This window comes from Felis catus, chromosome B4, assembly GCF_018350175.1.
Source record: "Felis catus isolate Fca126 chromosome B4, F.catus_Fca126_mat1.0, whole genome shotgun sequence".
In the NCBI taxonomy this organism is placed as follows: Eukaryota; Metazoa; Chordata; class Mammalia; order Carnivora; family Felidae; genus Felis; species Felis catus.
In genome coordinates, this window is record NC_058374.1 from 129,953,948 (window position 1) to 129,977,750 (window position 23,803).

The window sequence follows — 23,803 nt, forward strand, 5'->3', positions numbered from 1 at the left end:
AGGAAGAGCAGTTCAAAAAACACAGCTGTGGAAGGAAAACAATCATACAAAAAAGCCCGCTAAGGGGCCCACCAGCCTTTTCTTTCCTTTGGATGCAAGCATGCTTTTCACAGGATAAGAATTGGGAGCAGTTTGGTCATCCCTTTAAAACGTGAATCAGGGTGAGCTATGCCTTTTCTACTGGTCAGGAAAAAGAGGGGCGGGGAGGACGCACGATCCGTCCGTCCGCTAAGCTGGGCTCTTCTCGGGGCGGGGCGGGGGTGGGGGGGGGCTTTCTACAAACTGCAGCCACAGTTGCTAGATCGGTTCTCTGGAGAGGAACGTGGCACAAAAGAAACAGAAAGGAAGCCAATGGCTAGCAGGGGTTAGGGACTAACAACAGAACAGGGGAAAGAGATTACAACAAAAATCTCTCTGAACGAACAGCCTAAATTAGTCGAACTTAAAGCCAGCAGTTTGCACTCTTCCCTCGTGATGTTTCTTCAAGCTCCGGGTCAGTGCACTTGTACTGGATTAACTCTCCTGTCTTCCTATTGCCAACGTGTATCTCTGAGGAAACAACTCAGTGTATAGGGATAGATTTCCGCAGTGGGGGAGGGGGGGTGGAAATGTACAGAGAGAAACAGGAAAACTCTAGGTAAAACATGGGTGTGTGTGTGTGTGTGTGTGTGTGTGTGTGTGTGTGTGTGTGTTTTAGAAAAAGCATCCCTCGCTCCCTCACACATGGAAGAGGGAATCTAAAGTTTTCAAAGCTACAGTTGTATCAGACTTCACTCAACAGTTAACCTCATAATGCATTCTTGTTTTTCATTAGTGGGGTCGGAAAATATTTCAGCACTAGGGACCACCTTTTTTCCTCCAAGTGACTGCTTTAAGATAGGAGCTAAGAAATGACAGTAACATTGTGATTAATTCCTTTCATTAATAAGACACCACTGGCCAAACACGTATTTCAGCGAGGTCGCTGAATTACTCGTTTAGTTTCATAAGGTGATCCGGTTAGTAGATTAAAACAAAAATGTCAAGGGTATTTTTATTTTCCCAACAGAAGTACAGAAAAGTCATCTCTCTCTTAATAAAATCATACGCTATGACCTAAAGATAGGAGAGAATTATAAACAAATATTTGGTTGGTTCACTCAAACGAGGGGGAAGTAGGCAATCTTACTAAGGTAGAAATAAGCCATACTTTAAAAATCCCCAAATAAAAAAGGTATCAGAGGAAAAAAAACAAAAAACAAAAACTTTTGACTTAAGAAAATAACTCCAGTGCAAAAGCGTGCTCTAACAGACCAGATTTCAGGAAAGCAATTTAAATAACGTAAAGATGACTTTCATGAGAACATGGATTCTAATGTATATGGGAGAATGTACATGCGAAGAACGTATGTAAATATGTATATTTAGAAAAGTGTCATCTGGTATAAAAGTAGGAATATTTCCCCAACCCTCAAGTTTCACTGTGAGCACAGGAAAAAAAAGTATCTTTCGTTACTTCTGGAAAACCAGCTGAGGCAAGATGTGGATTTTAATTAAAGCACCGATAAGGAAATATGGATTAGTTGAGTTTTGTGCTGGGTTATATAAATAACTGATGTAATCTGGGTAAGTCACCATCTCTTTAAGAAACAGATCTACGAAGTGAGAGGGTTGGAGCAAATCGTGGCTAAGATTCCTTTAAGCATCTGTTAAACTAAGGCAAACTTTGAAGGTCTACTCTACACAGGACAGGTGTGTCCAGTTAGCTCCTTACTTCCTGCACCACAGAGTCTCTAAGGACATTCTGAAAGTGCGCTGAAGTTTCCTGGTTGCCAGAGAGTCTCTGGCAGAAATCTGTGGCAAAAAGCTCGCCACAAAGGTACCCTGATTGATTCGGGGAGGTAAGGGTGGAGAAAGCACTTCCGGACAATTCTAACCTATGCCCAAGGAATAATTTCATCCTGACAAGTTTTTCTTAAGAAATTGTTTCTTAACGACCTGGGTGGTTAGACTAAGCTTGCATTCAGAAACAGATCATTTGGAGAGGTCCTAATAAAAAACCTCAAAACTCCAAACTTTTGACTCTTTGTCAGTTAGATCACCTTGTCCACATTTTAAATAATATGTGACAAGCCAATCGTGGCACTTTAGCTATAACAAGACAGTTTCAATAATGGATAATAATAACGATGATGTTAACATTGCTGGTACAATCAACAAGTCCTGGATGGTAGTAGAATGTCTGTAAGAAGAGTCTAGGTTGCCAATTATGCCACTCATTTCCCTCTAGATGGCTCTTAAGGAAAGAGACCCAGTAGCTGTGGACCTTCTGATAGCGAAAGGCTGTAAGCACTGAGTGTTTGGTTGCCTCTCATTATCACCCACTTTCCACCGGCATCAGCTCCTTACCTCCCTCGCACAGGATAATGCTCTCTCAAAGTACGGAAAATAGGAAAACACATAGTTCAGAAAGCTTACTGCCGTCTACATAAATCAAAGCTCCAATGATCTAAAGAGGGATGTGAAATGAGAAGAAAAGCAGAAAAGAGAGAGAGTTGGTTTAAGCTAATATAACTATCCTGTTATTTATGTATGCACATGACACGACGGTATTAAAAGACTTTAAACCTGCTGATCATCTCGCAAATAAATCACAGAACATCTGTGGGTATAGGGAAGGGAAAAGAATATGTCCAGTAGACTGACTCTAGCAATGATCAGGAAACCCAAAGGCTTAGTTTTTGCACCCAGGGGCAAGCGCAGTGGCAGAGAAGCATGCTTGCATTCTTAAATATATAAATATATATATATATATATCCACAAGGAAAAAGAAAATAAAAATCAAATAAATTATATGTAAAAAAAAAAAAACCAAAACAAAACAAAGAAAAAACAAAAACAAAAACAAAAAAACCAAACCAAACCAAAGAAACAGAAAAAAAAAGGCTGGCTTGTCAGGGAATGGGGTCGAGAAGGCCCCGGTGTGTGTACTTACATAGAGGTCAGCACCGTAAAATCCGTCCTGGTAAACCACACTGCAGAAAATCCACACAAAAACAAAAACAAAAAAACAAAAGAACAGAAACACATTCCGGTTATTGAGGACGGCAGCATGCACATGCGCTCTACACAGGCAGGTGATGTATGAATACGTAACCGGGGCTGGGGGGCCGCAGCGAGTCAGCGAGAGGACCGTGCACGGGCACGCGCACGTCGTACAGCTCCAGGACATGCGAGGCGGGAAGGGAGCGCGCCACTCGAATGCACACCTGAACGCTTGGTAATTAGAGGAGGGTTAAAACGATGAAAGCATTCCCAGAGGGCCTGACAGAACTATCAGAACTCTGCTGGATTAGAAACGTCAACTTCTCATACCCGGAGTTGTTGTTGTTTTTTTTTTTAAAGCTTGCCCTAGGAGGAAATCTTCTTTAAAGAATTTCAAAATGTGTGTGTGTGTGTGTGTGTGTGTGTGTGCGTGCGCGCGTATGCGTGTGTGCGCGTGTGCGTGTGTTGGGGAGGCGGGGGAGAGGTACGGGGAAAGGGGGTCTAACATAAGAAAACTGAACAGAAAGAATCCCATTAGGGCAGGACCTGTACGCAGAGTATGTCCCAAAATTAGGTTTAGCGTTTTGTTTTGTTTCCTAGAAGTATGTACGTTTTTCCTGATATCCATACATCACCTGCTTTTTACCCTGCACATTAGACATGCAGTAAGATTTGGCTGATCACACGAGCATGCAAAGTATTATTATTCAGCATTTTAAGAACCAATGCAACACCTCAGAAAAACAAGTCAATCAATTCTGACCAAAGTAAACAGAGAAATGTAATTAAAAAAAAAACACAACCAAAAATACCCACAATGCATTGCTTTCACAAGCAGAGATAATGAGCTAAAGGTTAAGGTGATTGGTCCAAGGTCTGAGAATTGAAAAGGTGCAGTGGGGATCCCAGATAGTAACAATATAATCCAGAGTGGGAAGGAGTAACTGCAAGATTTTAGGGGCTCTTTTTTGACCGTTAAGAATATTCATGGAACTCTGAAAAATTAACTGATAACTGACGTTTTGGGCATGACCGAGGATCATCCTGTTTTATTTAAAAGGATAAAATGGAGAACAGTAGCTGATTAGGAATTAGAAGGGTTTATTTTCCTGTTCAGAAAAATGAATCTTTATCAAACAAAATACATGAATTTGGGGGTTTTTTGTTTTCTGTTTTTAAAGTCCTGGGCAACACTAAAACTATGATAATCGTAGATTTCAAACCTTTTGAGGTATTTTTGTGCATATAGACTTTCCCCAAAACATTACTTTGGGACCAAAAGACATGGAACAGAAGTAGAGACAAAAGATAAGACTTTCTTCTTCGCATGTGTTAAATCAAGATTTGGATATTCTAAATGAGAAGATCTGTTTATTGTTTATTCAACTAAGCAAGCTGGAAATTTTCAGCACTACCTTCTCTGTGGTAATAAACTAGTAAGTGAGGTCTTTAAATCATATTTTTAACTTGAGTGTGAAATAACTTTTTTTTTTTTTTTTTTTGGCAGGTGGCTGGAAAGTTTCTGAATTCTACTTATTATAATGACATTTTGTTGGGTTTACAGGACAGTACGGTCACACTTTGCAATGCCCCAAATGTGCTGTGCATTTGTATTACAAAACAGGCAAATTAAATTCCTCTCTGACGCTCACTTAGCTAAACCCTATCCGGTTTCATCGTCTCCAACTGCAGTTAAAGTTAGATATTAGAAAGTAATCTGCCTCTCAACTGCATTTTATTAGAAAAGACATTTGCTCGTAATGAGAAGGCTGATAGAATGGAAAGCACTGAGGCCAAGTGCTGATTAATTAACCTTCAACTATTTCAGTAGGGGATCCAGGCAAAGATTACAAACATCTCTTCGATACAGAACAGTGGTGGCATTAAAAGCAGGAATACAGTTTAGCCTAAGTTACGTCACTCACTGGGAATATTTACCTAAATTCTAGAAGAATTCTAATATTCCCTGTATCAAATGCCATAAGGAGGCTAGAACACAATGATTAAGGATGAAAATTAGTTTACTAAGCTGAAAAGCAATTTTAGGCCATTCCCCATAAAATACTGGACTTATTCCTTGCCATCTTCCATGTAAACCGGTGGTTTAGTTAATAAAAAAGAAAACATGGGAAATCAGTGTTCAATGTAATGCACAGAGATTGGTATGATTAGACATAAAGATAAAAATATCTTTGAGCGAACGTAATCCTGACACAGAGTAGGGAGCGAATGGGTCCTCAGGTTTGGCCAATATAGTGAAATGAGCTACAGTGACTAAAACAAATCCAACCGTTTCATAAAGCAAACTCGGGAATGTTACAAAATAAAGAAGTCCCATGTTTCTGGCAAGTGGCATCTCTTTGCAAACGTGACAGTAAACTCTCCTGGACTGAAATGGAAGACGCTTCGTGAACAATTTTCCTGGTGTGTAGAACTTCCAAAACGTCTGTTTTTATGTCTGACTTGAGTATCTCTCGATGAAATAATACTGCATCTTTATTCACTTCTTTAAAGAGATGTCAGAGGTTGTTGAAGGTCAAAGCTCAAGTTGAGAGAAGAAAGAATAAAATTAAAAGCAAGTGATGGCAGAGGATGGAGATGATGGGATGCATGGGATTTAAGCATCTATAAGCTGCAAACAAAAGTTTATTTCTAAAGCACTTCCCTTCCAGCGCCTCTTGGAGCCTGTCCATTCCAACATGCACACGTGTCTAGTAAAAATGCCTGAATTCTGTGCAATGGAGGACCGCTAATGGCACGTCCATTCGGTCTATGAACGAATGCTGAGTTCGTAGACCTCCAAGCCAATTCTGCTGCCAGAAAAGGACCTACAGAGAAGGCTCTTTCCCTTTGTGTTTTAACTAAGGAGCAATGAACAGGCCCCCCTGCCGCTAGGTTTACTCCTCAGAGAGAATATGGAAAAAACCTGTCACAGGCAGAGAAAAGATGGAGAACACAAAGGTCACATCTTTGAAGAAAGGAAAGTCCTCGGGACAACTAACTTCTAGAAGTCGACTCCGTATAAAAATATACATTTGCGGCTGGCACCGAGAAACACGTGGAGACAAAACCTGTCACCTTCACTCCTTCTCCCCCATTCAGTAGCAAAGGATTTATTTGTTGCTATGGAATCATTCCACTGCATGAGGCACCCTCCATACAAAAATCAAAGGGTGAAGGATGCTCCGCTATATCAGCTGTTTTACCATCATTCAGAAGCCAACTGTAGTTTAATTCTTCCTACTTCTCCCTTTCTCCCTGGATTCAATTGGACTTGGTTCATCTTTGAATTAACCTCTTTTAATCCGTCTCCTACAAAGAAAGCAAATCCATTGTGGGTAACTAGTTCTGCTGTTCACCACCCAGGCAGTGAAACCAAAGGGGAGGGCGACGTGGCAGCCTCGGCCCCAACACAGGGTGGTGACAAGGGGGTGAACACAGCAGATGCGGTCTTGTACTACAATCTGGAGCTCCTATTTCGGTTCTCTGCAGGAGTGTTAATCCACATTCGTGCGATGCTGAGTGAACTGCATGCCAACACACTGCTAGTAAACACAAGACAGTTCTGGCTGCTGTCTTAAGCCGTGAGGGCTTAAGGTGGCCGAAATGAAGATTTATATAACGAATCAGTATTTGGTCACATTCTGACGATGGTATATTTTGGTTCTTGCCAGCTAATCCAGTAATTTGCAAATACTCAGAGAATCTCTACAATGTGGCACGGCAACGTCCCAGAAGGTGTGAGAGGGCCATGGTGTTCTTTTCTGTCCAGCTGCTCATTTTGGAATCTAATGCTTACCCTGGATAGGCGGGAATGGCTGTCGGAGGTACCGCTCGGACTGCCCCATAGACCGTCCGCCCTCTGCCCCTCAGATGGGCTCCTCTGAAGGCGGCCGCCGTGGTGGCTGCAGTCGGGTAAGGGAAGCCAGGAACTAAAGGGAGACCCAAAATATGACAGGAATGTCAACTTGCATTCAACAGCAGGGCTACAATCACAACCGGCTTTGAACCGATTCCGGCAAACGTTCAAAGATATGTACCACATCTTTCCTGAGAAAGAAATGGAGAGACCCGACACGCAAAGGCTAATGATGCCATGCTCTCTCTGTTCGTCACCAATCTTGAGTGAGCGCACTCTGCTCCTTCCCAGCCCTGGCATTACAGTGCAAGCTGGTGAGAAACAGGTCGAGAAGGTCCGAGAACCAGTGCCGGAATAAGAGACTTTTCACTTCGGGCGGGGGGGGGGGGGGGGTGGCGGGGGGGCGGCAGTTTAAATCGACTGATATAAACTCTTTAACTGGCCCATTGCTAATCTTGTTTCCACACGTTATTATGTGCATAGAGTAATTCTTCTTCCTAAGAATGTTCTTTTGTGTTCGTACGCGGTGCCAACCTCCAAGGCACACAGTAATCTTTAGACATTTCATTAGTCCACTTTATTCTTTTATCCAAAACGTTTTAATCCAGAAATGTCAGGGGAGAGGGAAACTACTTGTATCCTTCAGGGAGGCAGGCAGTTTCTAAAAACCTATTTTAAATGTGCTATCCTCTGGAAAGCACATACCGACATTTATTCCACATTCACTGAGCTCTTTTTAATTTTACCTTTCGCTGGAGGAAAATGGCTCAGGTCCGGAGGACTTCAGAGGTTTCAACGGAACTGAGAATAATCATGAATACTGGAGGTGCTTCTGAGCGATGTTCTACTGAGGGCCCCAAACTGACTGGCAGAGAACACGTATAACCCATTCTGTCAATACCCATGTCTTGTTTTCTTTACTGTCGAGAGCAGACTAAACTGTTGCTCACATGGCCTTACCCCCTCTGCCTTTTCCAAGTGTTTATGCTCCATGGCGCTCTTAATATCTGGTCAGAGAGATTCTAACACAGGTGGAGCAAGGCCAGGGCACTGTAATAGCACCGAACTCTCTCGAGGACACCTCCTTTTCAGTTATGTGCTCTACCTGGGGTGGGGGTGGGGGGAAGACTAGCACACATCACTCTTTACTCGCAACAGTCAAACTCCACGCCAGGCCAACATAGGCTACTTACTGATTAAAGGAATGTAAGTGTTAATACTCCCTCTTCCTGATAGGGGCACTGCTGCATCATTGCCTAAGGACACGTCTGCTTGAAAGCTGGAGGCTGGTTGCGTTAAAAAAAAAAAATAAGAAATGCAAAAAGATTACAAAGGAAGAGCAAGGTGAAAAGCAACACATGTTTTTGCAGTTAAACAGCACGAATGGAAAAATCAACATGGTACTACCTGCATATAACTCAGGGCCATATACAGCTCCCACCACGGGGCTTAATTTCCAACCTGAAACGGAAGAGAGGACAGTGAGCACTTAAGACCATGTAAGGAGCACGGTGAAAAGGACCGACTGGTGCGTGTGCAAGCTGGCTTCAGATATCCCTGCATTTACTTTTACCGTTGGAGAGTGCCAGCTGGGGGGTTATGTGAGAAGGTCAGGGCACTTCCATACCAGGGTATTTTTTTGGTAAAGTTTATTTATTTATTTTGAGAGAGACAGCACGAACGGGGAGAGGGGTAGAAAGAGGGAGAGTGAGAATCCCAATCCCAGGGCTTGAACTCACGAAACCACGAGATCATGACCTGAGCCGAAAAGCAGAGTCAGACGCCTGACCGACTGAGCCACCCAGGCGCCCCCACTCCTGAGTTTGTTTATTTTTTAATGTTTATTTACTTTTAAGAGACAGAGAGACAGCGTGTGAGTGGGGAAGGGGTACTGTGATGGCACTCTTATATGCCATCTTAACACAGTCTACTACTCTAGTTACTTTATAATTCAAATTTGAATTCACATTTGAGCTGATCTTCAACTCCGTGTTCAAGTATACCACACTGATGGAAACCTGGGTAAAGCTGAAATTCCCTTTCTTTGGGATTTACTACTGGGATCTTGTTGTAGTTAACCTCAGCCAGTCAACAAGAAGAGACATACAGTGATAAAATTCAAGGTACATCCCCAACTTCATGCATGTCTTGGGATGTCCGTTTGTAATAAACACAATCAGTCATTTTAACAAACGGATACTAGATTGCTGTTGAACATTAGCTTAAACAATTATAAACTTTGAAGTATTCCCAGAATTAGCTTTGATGTCAATTTTATTTCTTCATTCCCATTTTTTATATTTATAGAAATGTAGCAGGTGTTAAAAAAAGTATTGTTGCCCACCGAGAGTTACAGAGTACCCAGAATCCCATACGAACACTTTAATCAGTAGACATTTATTGATTTTTACACATAAATAAGCAAAAAAAATGTGCCATTATTTTTCTGAAAGATGAGAGACTGTACTTAGGAGAAAACCCATTCATTCTGAACCAATCCAATCCTCTGTTATTTTATGTGCTCATAGATGGTGAGGTCTCCTCATTATTTCATATAAAAACTGGGCAAATATCTGGATTCAAATCCTACTGAAGTTGTAAGAACACAAATGTTCTCCAATGTCAGACAAATCAAGTGATTCCAACCAACGTAAACTACACTGCTGACTGAGAATTCACCAGAAGGCACAGAGCACTCTTATCAGAAGCTCTAACCACAAGCAGCTGCAGGGTTCTAAAGTTTGGCTCAGTGGGGCGCCTGGGTGGCTCAATTGGTTGGGCATCCGACTTTGGCTCAGGTCATGATCTCATGGTTGGTGGGTTTGAGCCCTGCATCGGGCTCTGTGTTTGGAACCTGGAGCCTGCTTCGGATTCTGTGTCTCCCTCTCTCTGTTCTTCCCCCCCTTGCGCTCTGTCTCTGTCTCTCTCTCTCTCAAAAGTAAATAAAGATTAAAAAAAATAAATAAAGTTTGGCTCCGCTAAGGCTTGAATATTAATTTGGAATAATAGTCAAAAAATGATTCTTTTCTTTCCTACCAATGGTATTGTTATTTAAGCATTCCTGGAAGTAATAATACACATGTTAATAATGGCATATAATGGTATGCTGTCAATGATACTTCAGATATGTTTTAGTTCTGTACAATTTACAAAGTAGTTTTGACCTTCACAAAACCCGGAGAGAGGTAAGACAGGTGCGACATCTGGGACCGCAAGTAAGTACTATCCTTCTCTGGGCTTAATTTCCTAAATAATAGACTAAGCAGGTTGGGTTGGATGACTTCTACAGAGCCTTCAGGGGCTCAAATTCTGTGACTGCCAATTCATAGTGATGAAAACAGAATCAGCTTTAAAAAAGATGGGCCCAAGGACAAAATGAAGAGTCAAATCTAGAAGTAGAATTTCTGTCTTCTGAATTCCAGTTGGCAACTCTTTCTACCACCCTGTCTTCCCTGGATTTATAGGAAATCTGACACACTTTGCCTCTCCTTCCTATGTTGTTTACATTGGGTTATTATCAAAATTGCAGAAACTCTGGGGCGCCTGGGTGGCTCAGTTGGTTGAGTGTCTGGCTTTAGCTCAGGTCATGATCTCGTGGTTCGCCAGTTTGAGCCCCGCGTCAGGCTCTGTGCCGACAGCTCGGAGCCTGGAGCCTGCCTCGGATTCTGTGTCTCCCTCTCTCTCTCAACCAACCAACCAACCAACCAACAAACAAACATTGCACAAACGTCTGTTTTTGTGATGGCAGTGAAAAAATATCAAGAGGTAGAGGGGGAGGTGGTGGTATCACATGATGTACCATTGATAAAATGGGTAGGGAAAATGTAAGTTAGGCCAATAAATGCAAATTATGCTGATTTGCACCATCTGTTTGAAAGGCTGGGCTAAATCTATCTATTGAAGACATCATGGAATAGACTAAGATACTTATCCTTGATTTAAGACATCACCAGCACAAATTGTCATACTCTAGCAGTAGATTCAAACTTTTACAAAACAGCAGAAAACACCCCATTTGGCTCTAGATAAAATTTTATGCAGAACGCTGAAGTACACAACGGAAAATGAGAAGTTGCTGGAGGTCTCAAGACCCCATTCATGGGCTTCCTTTCCACCCTCCCCAAGTGGCCCCGCAGAACACAGCTGGCAAAACCGCTGCTTGTACGGCAGATTCAAATTAAGTTCCAGCTCAGTTAGATAACGTGAGTCCAGATTAGACTGACGAGTGATGGAAGGGTTCTGTTTTTGTTAAGCAAAATATTCACAATGTTTCCTTCTCAATGAGAAACATTTATGAAACCCACTATATAGCATGGGGTCACGGGACAGAAAATAGAAAATGCGCACGCGCGCCACGACTTTTCTCTCAGAGCATACCTTTAAAAGGAGGGCAAGGGGTCAAGAATTAGTCCACTCATGCTCAGGAGCGGGCAGGAGTCAGCAGTGAAAGTGAGCAGTGGTGGGCACCTATTACCGACAAGCCTAACATATCACGAACGACTACAGCAGCTAAAAGTGAGGGTGCCTTAGTGGGATCCCCCATTGGGTTAACAGGTAACCTCAAATGATGTGTTCACGCTGTGCATCAGATGAACTTTACTGAGACCATTACAGCTTAATAACTTAAAAACTTAGCTTAGTTCTAAGAAAAGAAGCTAATTTGCAGAAATAAACCATTCTCCTAGGTAAAGAAAATACTTCCATGTTCATTAAACAAGCTGCCTTAAGACTGAAACTGAGATTCTTTGATGAGTATAAAAAGTTCCTGTATTAATACAAGAACAAATGACATCCTTCTGAAGATGACGCGTAATCTCTTACCATTTGCATATGGTGTGACCATCTTCTTATTGGTCATTACGCGTGCTGTAGCATTATTCACCTAAAAATACAAAGGAGAAAGAAGGGGCAGGGAGAAAGGAGACCACGTTAGGGAACACGGAGTTGCTCATCCAGTAACACAGCACTCAGTTTAATAAAATGTAAATTTCAGAGAATATTGATTTCAACAATTAATATAGCAATATAAAATATTAATATATCATATTTTAATTAAAGTGTTTATTAAATGAGGCTAACAAGAGTAAAATGCAGTTTCTTAGTCTCCAAATGGAAAACTAGGGCTATTTTACCACTAAGTACTCCAAAGAAAAGACACATTTGCCAAGTTCTTTGGAGATCTCTTAAATAGAGAAGTCTCTGAATTATGGAAAAAAAGTAAATTGGAAACAACTCTGTTTGCACGTGAACTTTGAAGTTCATTAGTAAAACAGAGGCTTGCCACACGGGTCAGGAAATAGACTTACAGGAAGATAAGAAAATAAATCTGTGGATTTCACCTGTTCTCATGTCAGCACTTTTGATGTTTGTGTAAGATTTTGCTGTTTGAGGTCAGTTACAAAAAAAAAAAAATATATATCAGAACTTAGATGCCCATGTTGACCAGCTTCAGGACCGTTCTGAATTTTCTAGACTATGTGGTCTATCCATTGAAGAACAATGTTTTCAGAAGGCTTTTAAATTAGGCACTTAAGCCTTATTTCTTCAGTTCTTTTATGTTTCTTTTGTTTTATGGTACTGTCCACCCTCATTACAGAACTGCGTAATTTAGAGCATTCTCAGTGCTAGGGTGAGTAGATGTTACAAAGATGAGGAAGAGACGAATGGAGCTTCGAAGCCAGAAAACTGCAGCCCAGTGTCAGAACCAGCTTAAAGCTCTTGCAAGGAGGGTGCAACGTCACCACAGAACCTGACTGTGTACCGTGCCGTCCGGTCATTAAACAGGCCAGCTTTCAAAAGAATTACAAAACACACCAAACAGAAACGTCTTACTTCGCCTCTGGGGATTTACATTACAGTTAAGTTTGGATGGTGATAATCCGTGTTATGGAGAGACCAATTTTAGGTGGAACTGGAATCAAAACACATCTTGAGATGTCTTTTCGGATTTGCATAGTGGTAATCTTCCTTTGTGAGGAAAAGAAACTCCATTTACTCGAGTTTGAGCCACCAAATAATATAAACATTTCACATTTAAAAAGAAAGAATGGGATACAACAATGATGAGACTGAGAGCATGCAGTTAAAACACACACACACAAATAAAAGAAAGAAAAAACAATCAGTTTTGGAAAGAAGGGAGAGAGTGAAGAGCGAGGTTCTTACAGACAAGGATTAGAAGGGGGTCAGAGCGGACACTAGCTGCTACAGCAGAAAGCACCCAAGCACTAACAGGAAAATGGCCAGAACCAATCAGAAACCACCAGTCAGCAAAGACCCAACAGCTGCAGGGAACAGAGGGAAGGGGCGGGAGCGGCCGAGGGAGAAGGATGGGAGCCGAACTCGGGGAGAGAGAACACAGCAAGGCAGGGGAGGGGGAAAGAAAAGAGAGAGTGGGCGCGGGGAGGGGTATCATGGGCAGGAAAGAGAGCTGTCAAGGGCAAGGAGAGGACAGTCAGAGCTACAAACAGAGGTCTGGGGAAGAGGAAAGGAAGTAGGGGCAGGGAGTGCATTAATAAAACCAGCCAAACTTGGAGTTCAGGAACTCTGAGTAAGATGTGCAAGGGGGAAAAAAATCACCATGACGTCAGTAATCAAACAGCTCAGACTGCTACAAACAATATGTACATCCAAAGTCCAGGCGGCATTACTCAACAGCATTGAAAATAAAAAGGGGAAAGGAAAAGGGAGAGGAACAAGTCAAATCACATTTTGTAGTGTTAATGTGAGATGGCAGATGGACTTTTTCTTTCTTATTTAATTGTTTTGTAATTAACAATTTAAAAAGCTTCTTCTCTAGTGCTTTGTTTCACTTACCGCCCACGGGCACCATCGCCAGCATTGTGTATAGTTACCATGGAAAGAGGGAGTCAAGTGAAGGGCCCTAAATGCTAAACCATTGGAAAGGGAGGGAGAAAGCAAAATATGCAGACATCTTACTCAAAATGGTGGCTTTTATATTTCAATACTTTAAAAAACTGGGCAAGGGGAAAGGGGCCAGTTAACCTTCACTGCGTTGTTCAAAAGGGCTGGTGAACACCAGGTGGCTGATGCGAACACGGAACAGCACGTTCGCCAGGCAGCCGTCAAAGCCTCGGTCGGAGGATTTTATCCATTCACGGTTGACATTCTTGACATTAAATATATTCAAAAACCCCATGAGATTTGGGTTCTTTCTCCCCCGCCCCCCCCAACCTCTAAGGTCTTCTAAATTCCTTATCACACGCACATGGAGGCGAACTGGCCTCCTGACAAGGGGATACTGGCTGGATCTTTGATTCAATACAGGACACAATGTCGTAAGCTGGATTGTTTTTAGACATTTACAAAGTTAGTTTCGTTTTGGCCTGATCACAGGTATTCACATGGAGTCTCGCAAACTGAAGCAAAGGAAAAAAATCAAGAGAGCAGAAGGATGAACATTTCGGAGGAAAAAAGTAAATGGAAAACAAATACACATAGACACGCACACAAGTAAATCAAAATGAAAACCCCCGCACAACTGAAAACTGAGGGAAGGAGGGTAGAAGGGTTATTTGTACACATTTTAGTGCAAGAAGGTGAAGGACAGAGAGACACGTACACACATACACGTGTGTGCAGACACACAGACAACGAGACAGGGTTCCGAATGTGAAATAAGGGGGGCAGTACACGAAAGAGAGAAATAAAAATATAAACCGGAAATTGAATTATTGAAGACATGCACCTCGATTTTACGGCCCTCTACCACGGTGCCGTGTAATTTCTCCCTGGCCCTGTCTGCATCAGCACTATTCTCGAAAGTTACGAACCCGAATCCCTGCATGCAGCGGGAGAAGGGGGGAAAACATGCGTATCGTTATATTGAAATACTGATCTCTTGGTAAACAGAGAAAAAATATCACAGTATGAAACCCACATTGGCAGTACTAGTCACATTTTTGGCCCATGCATATTTTGTGAAGGGAAATTAAATCCAATAAAAGAATAAAGAACTGTAGCAGTAGTAGTAGTAATAATAATAGTAATAATAATGGCAACAACAACAATAATAATGATAATGTAATTAACAACAGTAACAATAATAAAGTAAAACATAAAGCATGTGAGGCCAGACCAAAATTAAGGTTTAGAGTTACTCGGGTCAAACCATTTCACCAAGAATCTGAACTTTTTTTTTTTTTTTTTTAAGTGTTCTTTCTCTTTCAATTCATGCTGTTAATACACACGTCCCTTTACGTAATACTAAAAACAAAATCACATAATTAAGTCTGCCATTCCCCAGCAGCTTCTCCATGAAACCTTATATTTAGGGGCATTCGCTGTATAAAGAGATTTTTTTTTAGGAGAGCTCATCATTCTAGCCCCACTTAGCCTATTGCTTGTATCACCACAATTCCTCTGGGGACAGAATAATTGAAAAAACAGTCTTGGCCTACAATTCTGTAGGTACTGGGTGTGGAAGACGAGAGCACCTGTGTTCATCTAAGCTAATGAAAATATCACTAAGCAGGGGGCAGTCAATTATGACTGGCACTCAGAGTAAAAATAGGTTCAGCTGAGTTCCAGAAAAGAGCTTATCCAAATCTGCCTAAATTATACAGTTGTCGAAGCTGACATCTGCTACGGAATGTATTAGTGATTTTCCGTATAGAGAGGGGAAAAAAGGAATCATCAAAAGGCAGTGGGAATGAGATCTAGGTTAGTGACATCAGTTGTACACTATTCGCCACGAAAAGAATACCATAAAACAGCAATGCAGCTGCTGCTCAGAGTTAGAATGAATTTATTTGTGCACTGTACACAAATAAATTATACGGAGCTTTTCTTCATGAAGTAGACAAACCAGGAGCCAGGGGGTCAACCCACTTACTCCTATGTTCACATTTATCTGAAAATTCTCCGTCAAAATCACCAGGATTCACTATATACTTACGTGACTCTCTCATCAAGCACTGTATCCGTTGCCTCCTAGGCACTTTGTCCTTATCTTTCCACTCTGTAACTATCACCTTCTCTCAAGCTATTTACATCTGTGAGTAGGAAATTCTTAGGATTTTTTGGGAAAGTGCTAATTTCTCAATAGCTTCACTGTCCCTCTGGCATTCTTTGAACATTCCACGGTAGGACAACCCGGAACCCTTCATTTGTTATTTATTTTTACTGAAGCTCTGCTGTTCTCCATGATGAGCATTTCCATATACATATAAAACAGGTTCTTATCTGGGATGGTAAATGGTATGCATTGTTCTGTAAGATTTTTACGAAAGCAGGGGCACCGGGTGGCTCAGTCAGTTAAGTGTCTGCCTCTTGATTTACGCTCAAGTCATGATCTCGCAGTTCATGGGACTGAGCCCTGTGTCGGGTTCTGCGTGGATGATGCAGAGCCTGCTTGGGTTCTCTCTCCCTCTCTGCTCTTCCCCGGCTTGTTCTCTCTCAAAATAAACAAATATGTCAAAAAATTAAAAAAAAAAAAAAGATTTCGCAAAAGCAACTCCCGTCATTTTGAAGGCTCTGATTACTTTGCGTTCTGATTATATGGTTGGGTGGCGATCCACGGAGGATCCCAGTGGATTATCTCTGCCTGTAATTTGGATATCACCACAAATACTCTAGAAAATGCAAAGCTGAGCTGACAGAAAACGTTCTATGTACCGAGGTACTATGGGGTTAATTAATACTTTCCTTAAGATGTAAGTATGCTGAAAATATCAATGGAAACACATTTTCAGAAACACATTTTGATACAAATGTGTTATAGCCACATCAACAACTGGAGGTGTCGTGTTGGATCTCAAGTTCCTAAGTGACAGCACGGTTTGTCATCACACTGGCATCTGCTGAACACAGGAAGCCAGCTCTCCAATCCTGGAGAGTCCTCCAACAGAAAAAAAAACCTTGCAAGAAAGGTCACAGTGAGGAGGTTTTCTACCACACTGCAGTAGTATTAAAACTGTATTCCAACGGATCCTCAGAGTCTCAAACATTATATGCCTTGGGTTAAGTTAATAAATTATACCCTAGTAGCCGGATAACAGATGATGTGGAGACTACTACCTAGGTTTTTAGTGTTAGCATTATGACTGCATCTACACACCCACACACTCACAGACTTGTCTTTTAAATACAACCAGGGGGTAGAAAGGACCAATCTGTTGGTTTTACTTTTAACATAAAGAAAGACCGTCAAACTGTGTTAAGTACCCAAGCATCAACAAGGCCTTCTTCCTACAGCTAATGGGAAGGAGAAATTAAGCTTTGAAACCAAAGTTCAGTATCCTATTAACTAAACGACCCGAGTCGTAAAATCCTGGTAGTTTCCTTTTTCAAATCTAATTGCTAAATGTGTTCTGTGATCCTCCTCTCTGTACTGTGTCGATGGGACACCTGTGATGTAATAACATCCACAAGAACGCAGGGTGGTGTCACGAGCACGGACGTTTTACAGCCAGCAAATGACAACGTTTAACATCAAAGTCTGCTTGTGTTAAGATTTTCTCAATAAGGACTTTAATATTCTGGAACAAAATTTCACTTTCAAATGTCTTATAAAGAAAAGTGCTTATATTCCAAAGGAAATGCTCATCTAGATACCAAAAATGTAAAAATAAAGCAATCTTCACAAGCATCTTTACCTAGACTAAAGGAGGAGGAAGGTCTTGCCGATACTTTGGGACTTCCTGATACCAAGCAGAGGTAAGATTTCTTTCTTTCCTTTGTAGATAAACAGGCTTTGTGGCAGGCAGAAGAATGGCCCCCCCAAAGTTGTCCACGCCCTAATCCCTGGAACCTGTGAATGTTACTACCTTACCTGGCAAAAGGGATTTTGCAGATGTGATTCAATTAATGATCTTGAGACAGGGAGAGTATCCTGGATTATTCAGGTGAGCCCAATGTAATCACTAAATTAAATTAAATGGGTGCTTCTAAATTAAAGAGGGGAAGATGGGGGCCAGAATCAGACAGAGTGTAGCAGCCTGAGAAAGACTGGACTGGCCATTTTTGGCTTTGAAGATCGAAGTGGGGCTATAGGTCAAGGAATGCGGGTCGCCTCCAGAAGCTGGAAAAGGCAAGGAGTGGATTATTCCTTAGAGCCGCCGGAAAGAATGCAGCCCTGTAACACCTTGACCTCCAGAACCGTAAGATAATACATGTCTGTGTTTTTAAGTCACGGACTTTGTGATACTTTGTTCAGAAGCAATAGGAAATATACATGTCAGAAGTCCGTGATTAGGGAGGTAAGAAGTATAAACAGTATTTTTAGAGCACTGTTCTTTAATACTTTAGAGAGGTGATTTTCCATCAACTTAACTACAATTTGGTTTCAAAGATGTTAACTCAAAGCTTGAAAAAAACTTTTCAGAAGTTTATTTAGTTTTGAGAAGAGCATGAGCCGGGGAGGCACAGAGAGAGAGGGGACAGAGGATCAGAAATGGGCTCTGTGCTGTCAGCACAGAGCGTGACATGGGGATCGAACCCACGAACTGTGAGATCATGACCTGAGCCGAAGTCGGACGTTTAACCGACTAAACCATCCAGGCACCCTGCTTGAGAAAAAAAATTTAACGTACCATTCCTTCAGTAAAATTTCACAGTTTTGAAAATGCGCCAGGAATTGAGCTAAAGATATTCACAGATTATCCAGGCTTACAAAATTACTAACAGGAAAATATGCTTAAATGAAATTATGTTTTAGTGTCCCTTCATTCTCAGAAATCTAATTCACATTAAGTCTTGGGTCTCTTGCTTTGAAAAGAAAAAACTTAATAAAATTATGTCTAAACCTAACACTTCTTCCTTAGAAGAGCTTCAAAATGATTATATAATGTATCAATCAGGAACACATAATGACCAGTCAGAACAGCCACAAAGTCGAACTGAGATTTAATCTCAAATTCTTCACAAGAGTGAATACTTCAGGTTTAAGAAGACAGAAACCAGATAAACAAAAAGTAAACTTTTAGTAGACTTCTGTTTTTAATTAAAAAAAAAAAATGATGTCGACATGTTTGTCTATACCAGTGCTATCAGACAGAAATATAACCCAAGTCAGTATGTAATTCTAAATATTCCCCTAGGCACATTAAAAAAGTAAAAAAAAAAAATATATGAAAGCAATTTCAGTAACGTATTTTTATTCAAGACAACATATATGCAACATGCTATCATTTCGACATGACATCAATACAAAAACATCAGGGAGATGTTCAATATTCCTTTTTTTCTGGTCAGTCTTTGAGAGCAGTGTGTATTCCACACTAAAAGCAGGTCTGCATTTAGGCGCCATGTTCCAAGAGCTCAGTCTGGCCACTTCTGCTGCACGACGCAGGTCTCTACGCTCTATCCTGTATAACCTACACCTCTCAGTTCCCGAAGTTTTTCTGTGTTAATAATTTAAATATATCAGTGTTCTATTAGTGATTTAGCAGCTATCTTAGCTGTCTTTTGAAAACTAATGGTGTGTTTCTCGGGAGGGAGGGAGTACGGCTGTGGTCAAAACTTCTGCTGAGCATGACAAACACTTATCACGCCCACTTATCATCAAGGGCCGACAGGAGCCGAGTAACTGCCACCTTTTTAGCCTGGCCTCAGGCTGCAATAAATAACAAGCCACAGGACGAGCACTGTCAAAATATTCTTAGATGTGGATAGTCTTTGAGTTTTTCCATCTCAGAAGAATGAGAAAGAAAAATTTACCATGTAAGTTTTAAGGGAGAAATCAAAAGCAGACGTTCTCCTGGGTATGGCCAGAACACAGAAGTTAAAAAAAATAAATGAAAGAAAAATAAAACTAAAACCCATAAGATGGTAACAAAAGAAAACAAACTAAGCCCTTTGGAAATACATGCACTGTTAACTCAGTTTTAAGTATAATGAAAACCATTTCACCTATCGAATTTTACTGAAAAGCAAAGGCCTAGTTAGTACAATTTCAAAGACAGTCTTTTGATCATATTTTGAAAGAAATGAATAATATCCCTTTGCATGAAATTAAAATCCAGGGAAACAGGCAAGAAATTACAGCACGTCACTTGTGTCTGGGGATGGGATTAGAGGTTTTATCTTCCCTGACTCCAGCCTAAACCGAAGCCTAACCCAAATCAAGATCCCATCATTCCAGAAATCCACCTGAGAGAAGTAATGAGAACACGTTAGCTAAAAACTTGCTGGAAATCTCAGTAATTGTTGCTGCGTTCTATTTTGTGTCCTTTAGTGAACTTAATAATTGGCACTGTCTGTACAAGTAAAGAGCTCCTACGTTTAGCAGTTACGACACATGGCCCTTCAAGCCACAACTATACCAAAAGTATGCCGACCAAACTTTATGGAAAGTATAAACATTAGAATGTGTGTATTTCTGGGGCGCCTGGGTGGTTCAGTCAGTTAGGCGTCCGACTTCAGCTCAGGTCATGATCTCACAGTCCGTGAGTTCAAGCCCCGTGTTGGGCTCTGTGCTGACAGCTCAGAGCCTGGAGCCTGCTTCCGATTCTGTGTCTCCCTCTCTCTCTCTGCCCCTCCCCTGCTCTTGCTCTGTCTCTGTCTCAAAAATAAATAAAAACATTAAAAAAAAAATTTTAGAATGTGTGTATTTCTTTACTTAATAAGCCTGGTAATTATCACAGACTGTTACGGGGCTGGGTGATAGCGAACAGAATGGTGGGAAGTCTGAGTAAGTCAGAGAAAGACAAATGCCCTATGATCTCACTCATATGTGGAGTTGGAGAAACAAAGGAGCAAAGGGAAAAAAAGGAGAGAGAGAGACAAATCAAGAAAGAGATTCTTAACTATCAAGAACAAAGTAATGGCTATCACAGGGGAGGGGGGCGGTGGGAGAAACAGGGGACAGGGATTAAGGAGCGCACCTGTCGTGACGAGCACCCGTGGAAGTGCTGAATCACTGTATTGTACACCCGACACTAATATTACACTATGTGCTAACTACCTGTACTTTAAATAAAAACGTAAAACAATTTTTTTTGAAAACCAACACGTTCTCAGTCACTGAAAGTATCCAGCAGAGAACGCAACGTCAGGTTAAAGAATGCAATGTGTTCTTTAGAGTTCTAAGACTGAGTGAGAAAAAAGGCATGAGAATAGTAGCGAGCACCATGCTCTCTTAATGATTTGTCTGTTCTCGTCTAGTCACTAAAAATCATGTTTTTCCTTCATAACGGTTTTGAAAAGGGAGCTTTTTAAAAGCGGTTACTCGAAGAATCTATACGGGGAGGGGCAATACGATTTGTTGTTCAAACTGGAACACTCTGAGGGAGAAAGGGGACACTAGTAATAATTACACGAAGACAACAAGTATAGACTGGGACTATCCTAGGTAAGCCAGAACTCTGGCCACTCTACCAATACATCGTGTTTCTACTGTTTGTCAAAGTAATACTCTGTTATGACTGGTGACATGCCGAGAATCAACAATGTTATACATAGCAGTATAATCATTTTGTAGATTCTAGTTGAGTGTATTCATTTTTGGGGCAGGGGTAGCATTTTTACCATATACCCTAATTGAACGATTTCAAAGGAGAGTCCCCTTTGTTTCAGTTAATCACAGAAAATTACATACGGCTGACTTTATGCGTTTACAAAGGAGTACGGAGTTAACAAATATATTTTTTTTAAATCACGTGAAATAATGTATGCATATATTTCTGTACGTGTATGAATGTAAGCGATACACGTTCATTCCATAATCTAGGCAAACCAATCCAGAATATGAAGGTCGAAGAAGAAAAAAGGAAAATACTCAACAACGAAGAAATCATGTTTGCAGGCAAGCTGAAGACGTAGGATGTTGACAAGGCAGGGAGGGGATGGGCGAGGCTACGTGGCAGTGCTCACTTATGTCTGGAAATGGGTATGTTCTCAAACCGTAGGCTGACAGTCTCATTATAGAGAAGAAGATACGGTAAAGAGTTGCTTTTTGTTTTGGAGGCCTGTGGTTATTTAATTGTTCCACTGATAACTGTTTTACATGTAAGTATCGCTTATCTCAGAATTATTTTGTGACTCGTTTTTCCCTTACTGCTTCAAAAAAAAAATTTAATAAAGCTCATTTGTGTACAGAAAAGCACTCATAAAAAGACTGAGCAACTCTTAACTGCACAATAGGACCACTTAAATCTCCTTATCTCCAGTTCCTTTCAAGGCATGTTGTAATTTTATAGTCAACCACAAACAAAAAGGAAATGAGAAAATAAACTTTATTTACAGAAAGAAAAGTACTCATTAATTTATGTCAGGTGGATCCGGAAGAGGTACCTAGGTTTTGACTCCAAAATAAATCTCTGTTAACAAGTTTCTGAACAGTTTTGGGGAACCTACTGCAGCAAAGAACTTTAGGTGACAGCTAAGAAGTCGGGCAAAGGACGAAGACAGGTTTTGTAAGTGTCCTTAAAGGCAGACCCAGGCAGTTGTGCATTCTGTGCTTTAAGAACAATTACCAATTAAGTACACTGTCTACTCTTCAGCAGCCCAAAGAAAAAGGGGCAGTGAGGACACAGCATCAAACGGAGAGAAGGCTTTTAGATTCCCCAAAGAGAAAGGAAGGCTTGTGTCCTTTAAAAATGAAAATTACAGGGGAGAAGCAATTGAATTGGGTAAATTAAACAATTTTGGGTAGTAGGCAAATCTTTGAAGTCAATGAAAGAAGCCTTAAGAAAGATCAATTTCCTTTGCTTCACAAGAATTCAATCAAATTATTTTCTTGGTAAGGAGCAAGTTCCCAATACCTGATGGAATCATATTGGGCTTCGGGTTGTTGGAGTCTAGTTAGAAACAGTTTAAGTGCATACACTTAAAACTACAAACATTTAAACTACGACTTTGGGTAAGCAGCGTGGCATATAATCTTCACGTACTTATGATACATATTTGAACCACTGTCATTTTTCCACCCTGTATCTAAAAAGGTCACAAAAAATACAAGCAAGCTATACAACAAAGGAATGGAAATCCACTGTGAAGAAATTACAAGCATCAACAGTTTTACTGGCTATAGGTTGAACAGATTTCACTTTGAAAATACTTACCAAGTTAAGTGCTGGAGAAAGTTCTGCATAGGCATATTAATCTTTTTTGTTTTAACTGAAAACTGGAAGCTTAGAGTATAATTACCTCTTTAATGATTAACAATAATTACAGTCAGAATTAAACACTACCAGTGTCGATGCGTTCTATACAGGGAATAATAATCAGGAGCATTAGAACAGTATATACATTGGTGTTCGTTTAGATGGGCAGAGGTATATATATGACTCTGCAGATATACGCTATTAATTCCCAAGGTACGGTGGATTTGGAGTAGGAAATTGAAGAGGTAAATATTAACTCATTTATTTGCTTTATTTAACTTTACTTAAGTTACATTCTTCGAGATAAAACCATAGCCAAGGGCTATTTTCAAAGTTCAGGAAGAGATAAACAAATGAAAAATTAACTCAAAGATTGTTCTATCCTAAAAATGCAAGTAGAAGTGAACATAGCAATGTAAATATTCACAAGCTTGGTCGCAGCTGGTTGTGCCTGTGGGGTGCATTTCACTTGTTGAGGAGGAAGAAAACTGTCAAATGAAACTTTCTGAAATTCAGTTCATTAAACATTTTTTCACAACACCACTGTAAGACTTCATCATTCCCTCATTCCTAAAATCACTGCTGCTTATTTTAGTGCATGGAAATTCTACATCATATAGATTGGGAAATTTAAAATGGTAAATAAATGACGAGGGGGAAACAAGTTTGTATTAAAATGTTCAGTTCTCCTACAGAACACATTGAGAGTACCTATATCGAATGGTGCACTGTTACTAACGTCATCCTTATGCAAAAAACTGAACTTACTATATTTGTCACTAAAGGGGTTCTACATCCCAAAGTTTGCCTATCTGGGTAGAACTCAAAGGGGGAAATCAGCTTACCACGAATTTCT

The 23,803-nt window shown here is 40.7% G+C and overlaps 1 protein-coding gene across 30 annotated transcripts in view; it reads right to left on the reverse strand.

The window, feature by feature from the left end:
• Positions 1 to 23,803, reverse strand: part of RBFOX2 (RNA binding fox-1 homolog 2) — a 289,113-nt gene that overhangs the window by 13,619 nt on the left and 251,691 nt on the right. For 18 of the 30 annotated variants that reach the window (XM_023257427.2, XM_023257433.2, XM_023257426.2 and 15 more), the window contains 6 exons: positions 14,592 to 14,684; positions 11,705 to 11,765; positions 8,291 to 8,344; positions 8,077 to 8,169; positions 6,824 to 6,968; positions 2,975 to 3,014 (listed from right to left, as the gene is read on the reverse strand). In XM_023257427.2, coding sequence (XP_023113195.1) covers positions 2,975 to 3,014; positions 6,824 to 6,968; positions 8,077 to 8,169; positions 8,291 to 8,344; positions 11,705 to 11,765; positions 14,592 to 14,684 — 486 coding nt within the window. The remainder of the gene's footprint in view (positions 1 to 2,974; positions 3,015 to 6,823; positions 6,969 to 8,076; positions 8,170 to 8,290; positions 8,345 to 11,704; positions 11,766 to 14,591; positions 14,685 to 23,803) is intronic. The other 12 variants (XM_023257429.2, XM_023257428.2, XM_023257435.2 and 9 more) reach the window with 5 other exon arrangements.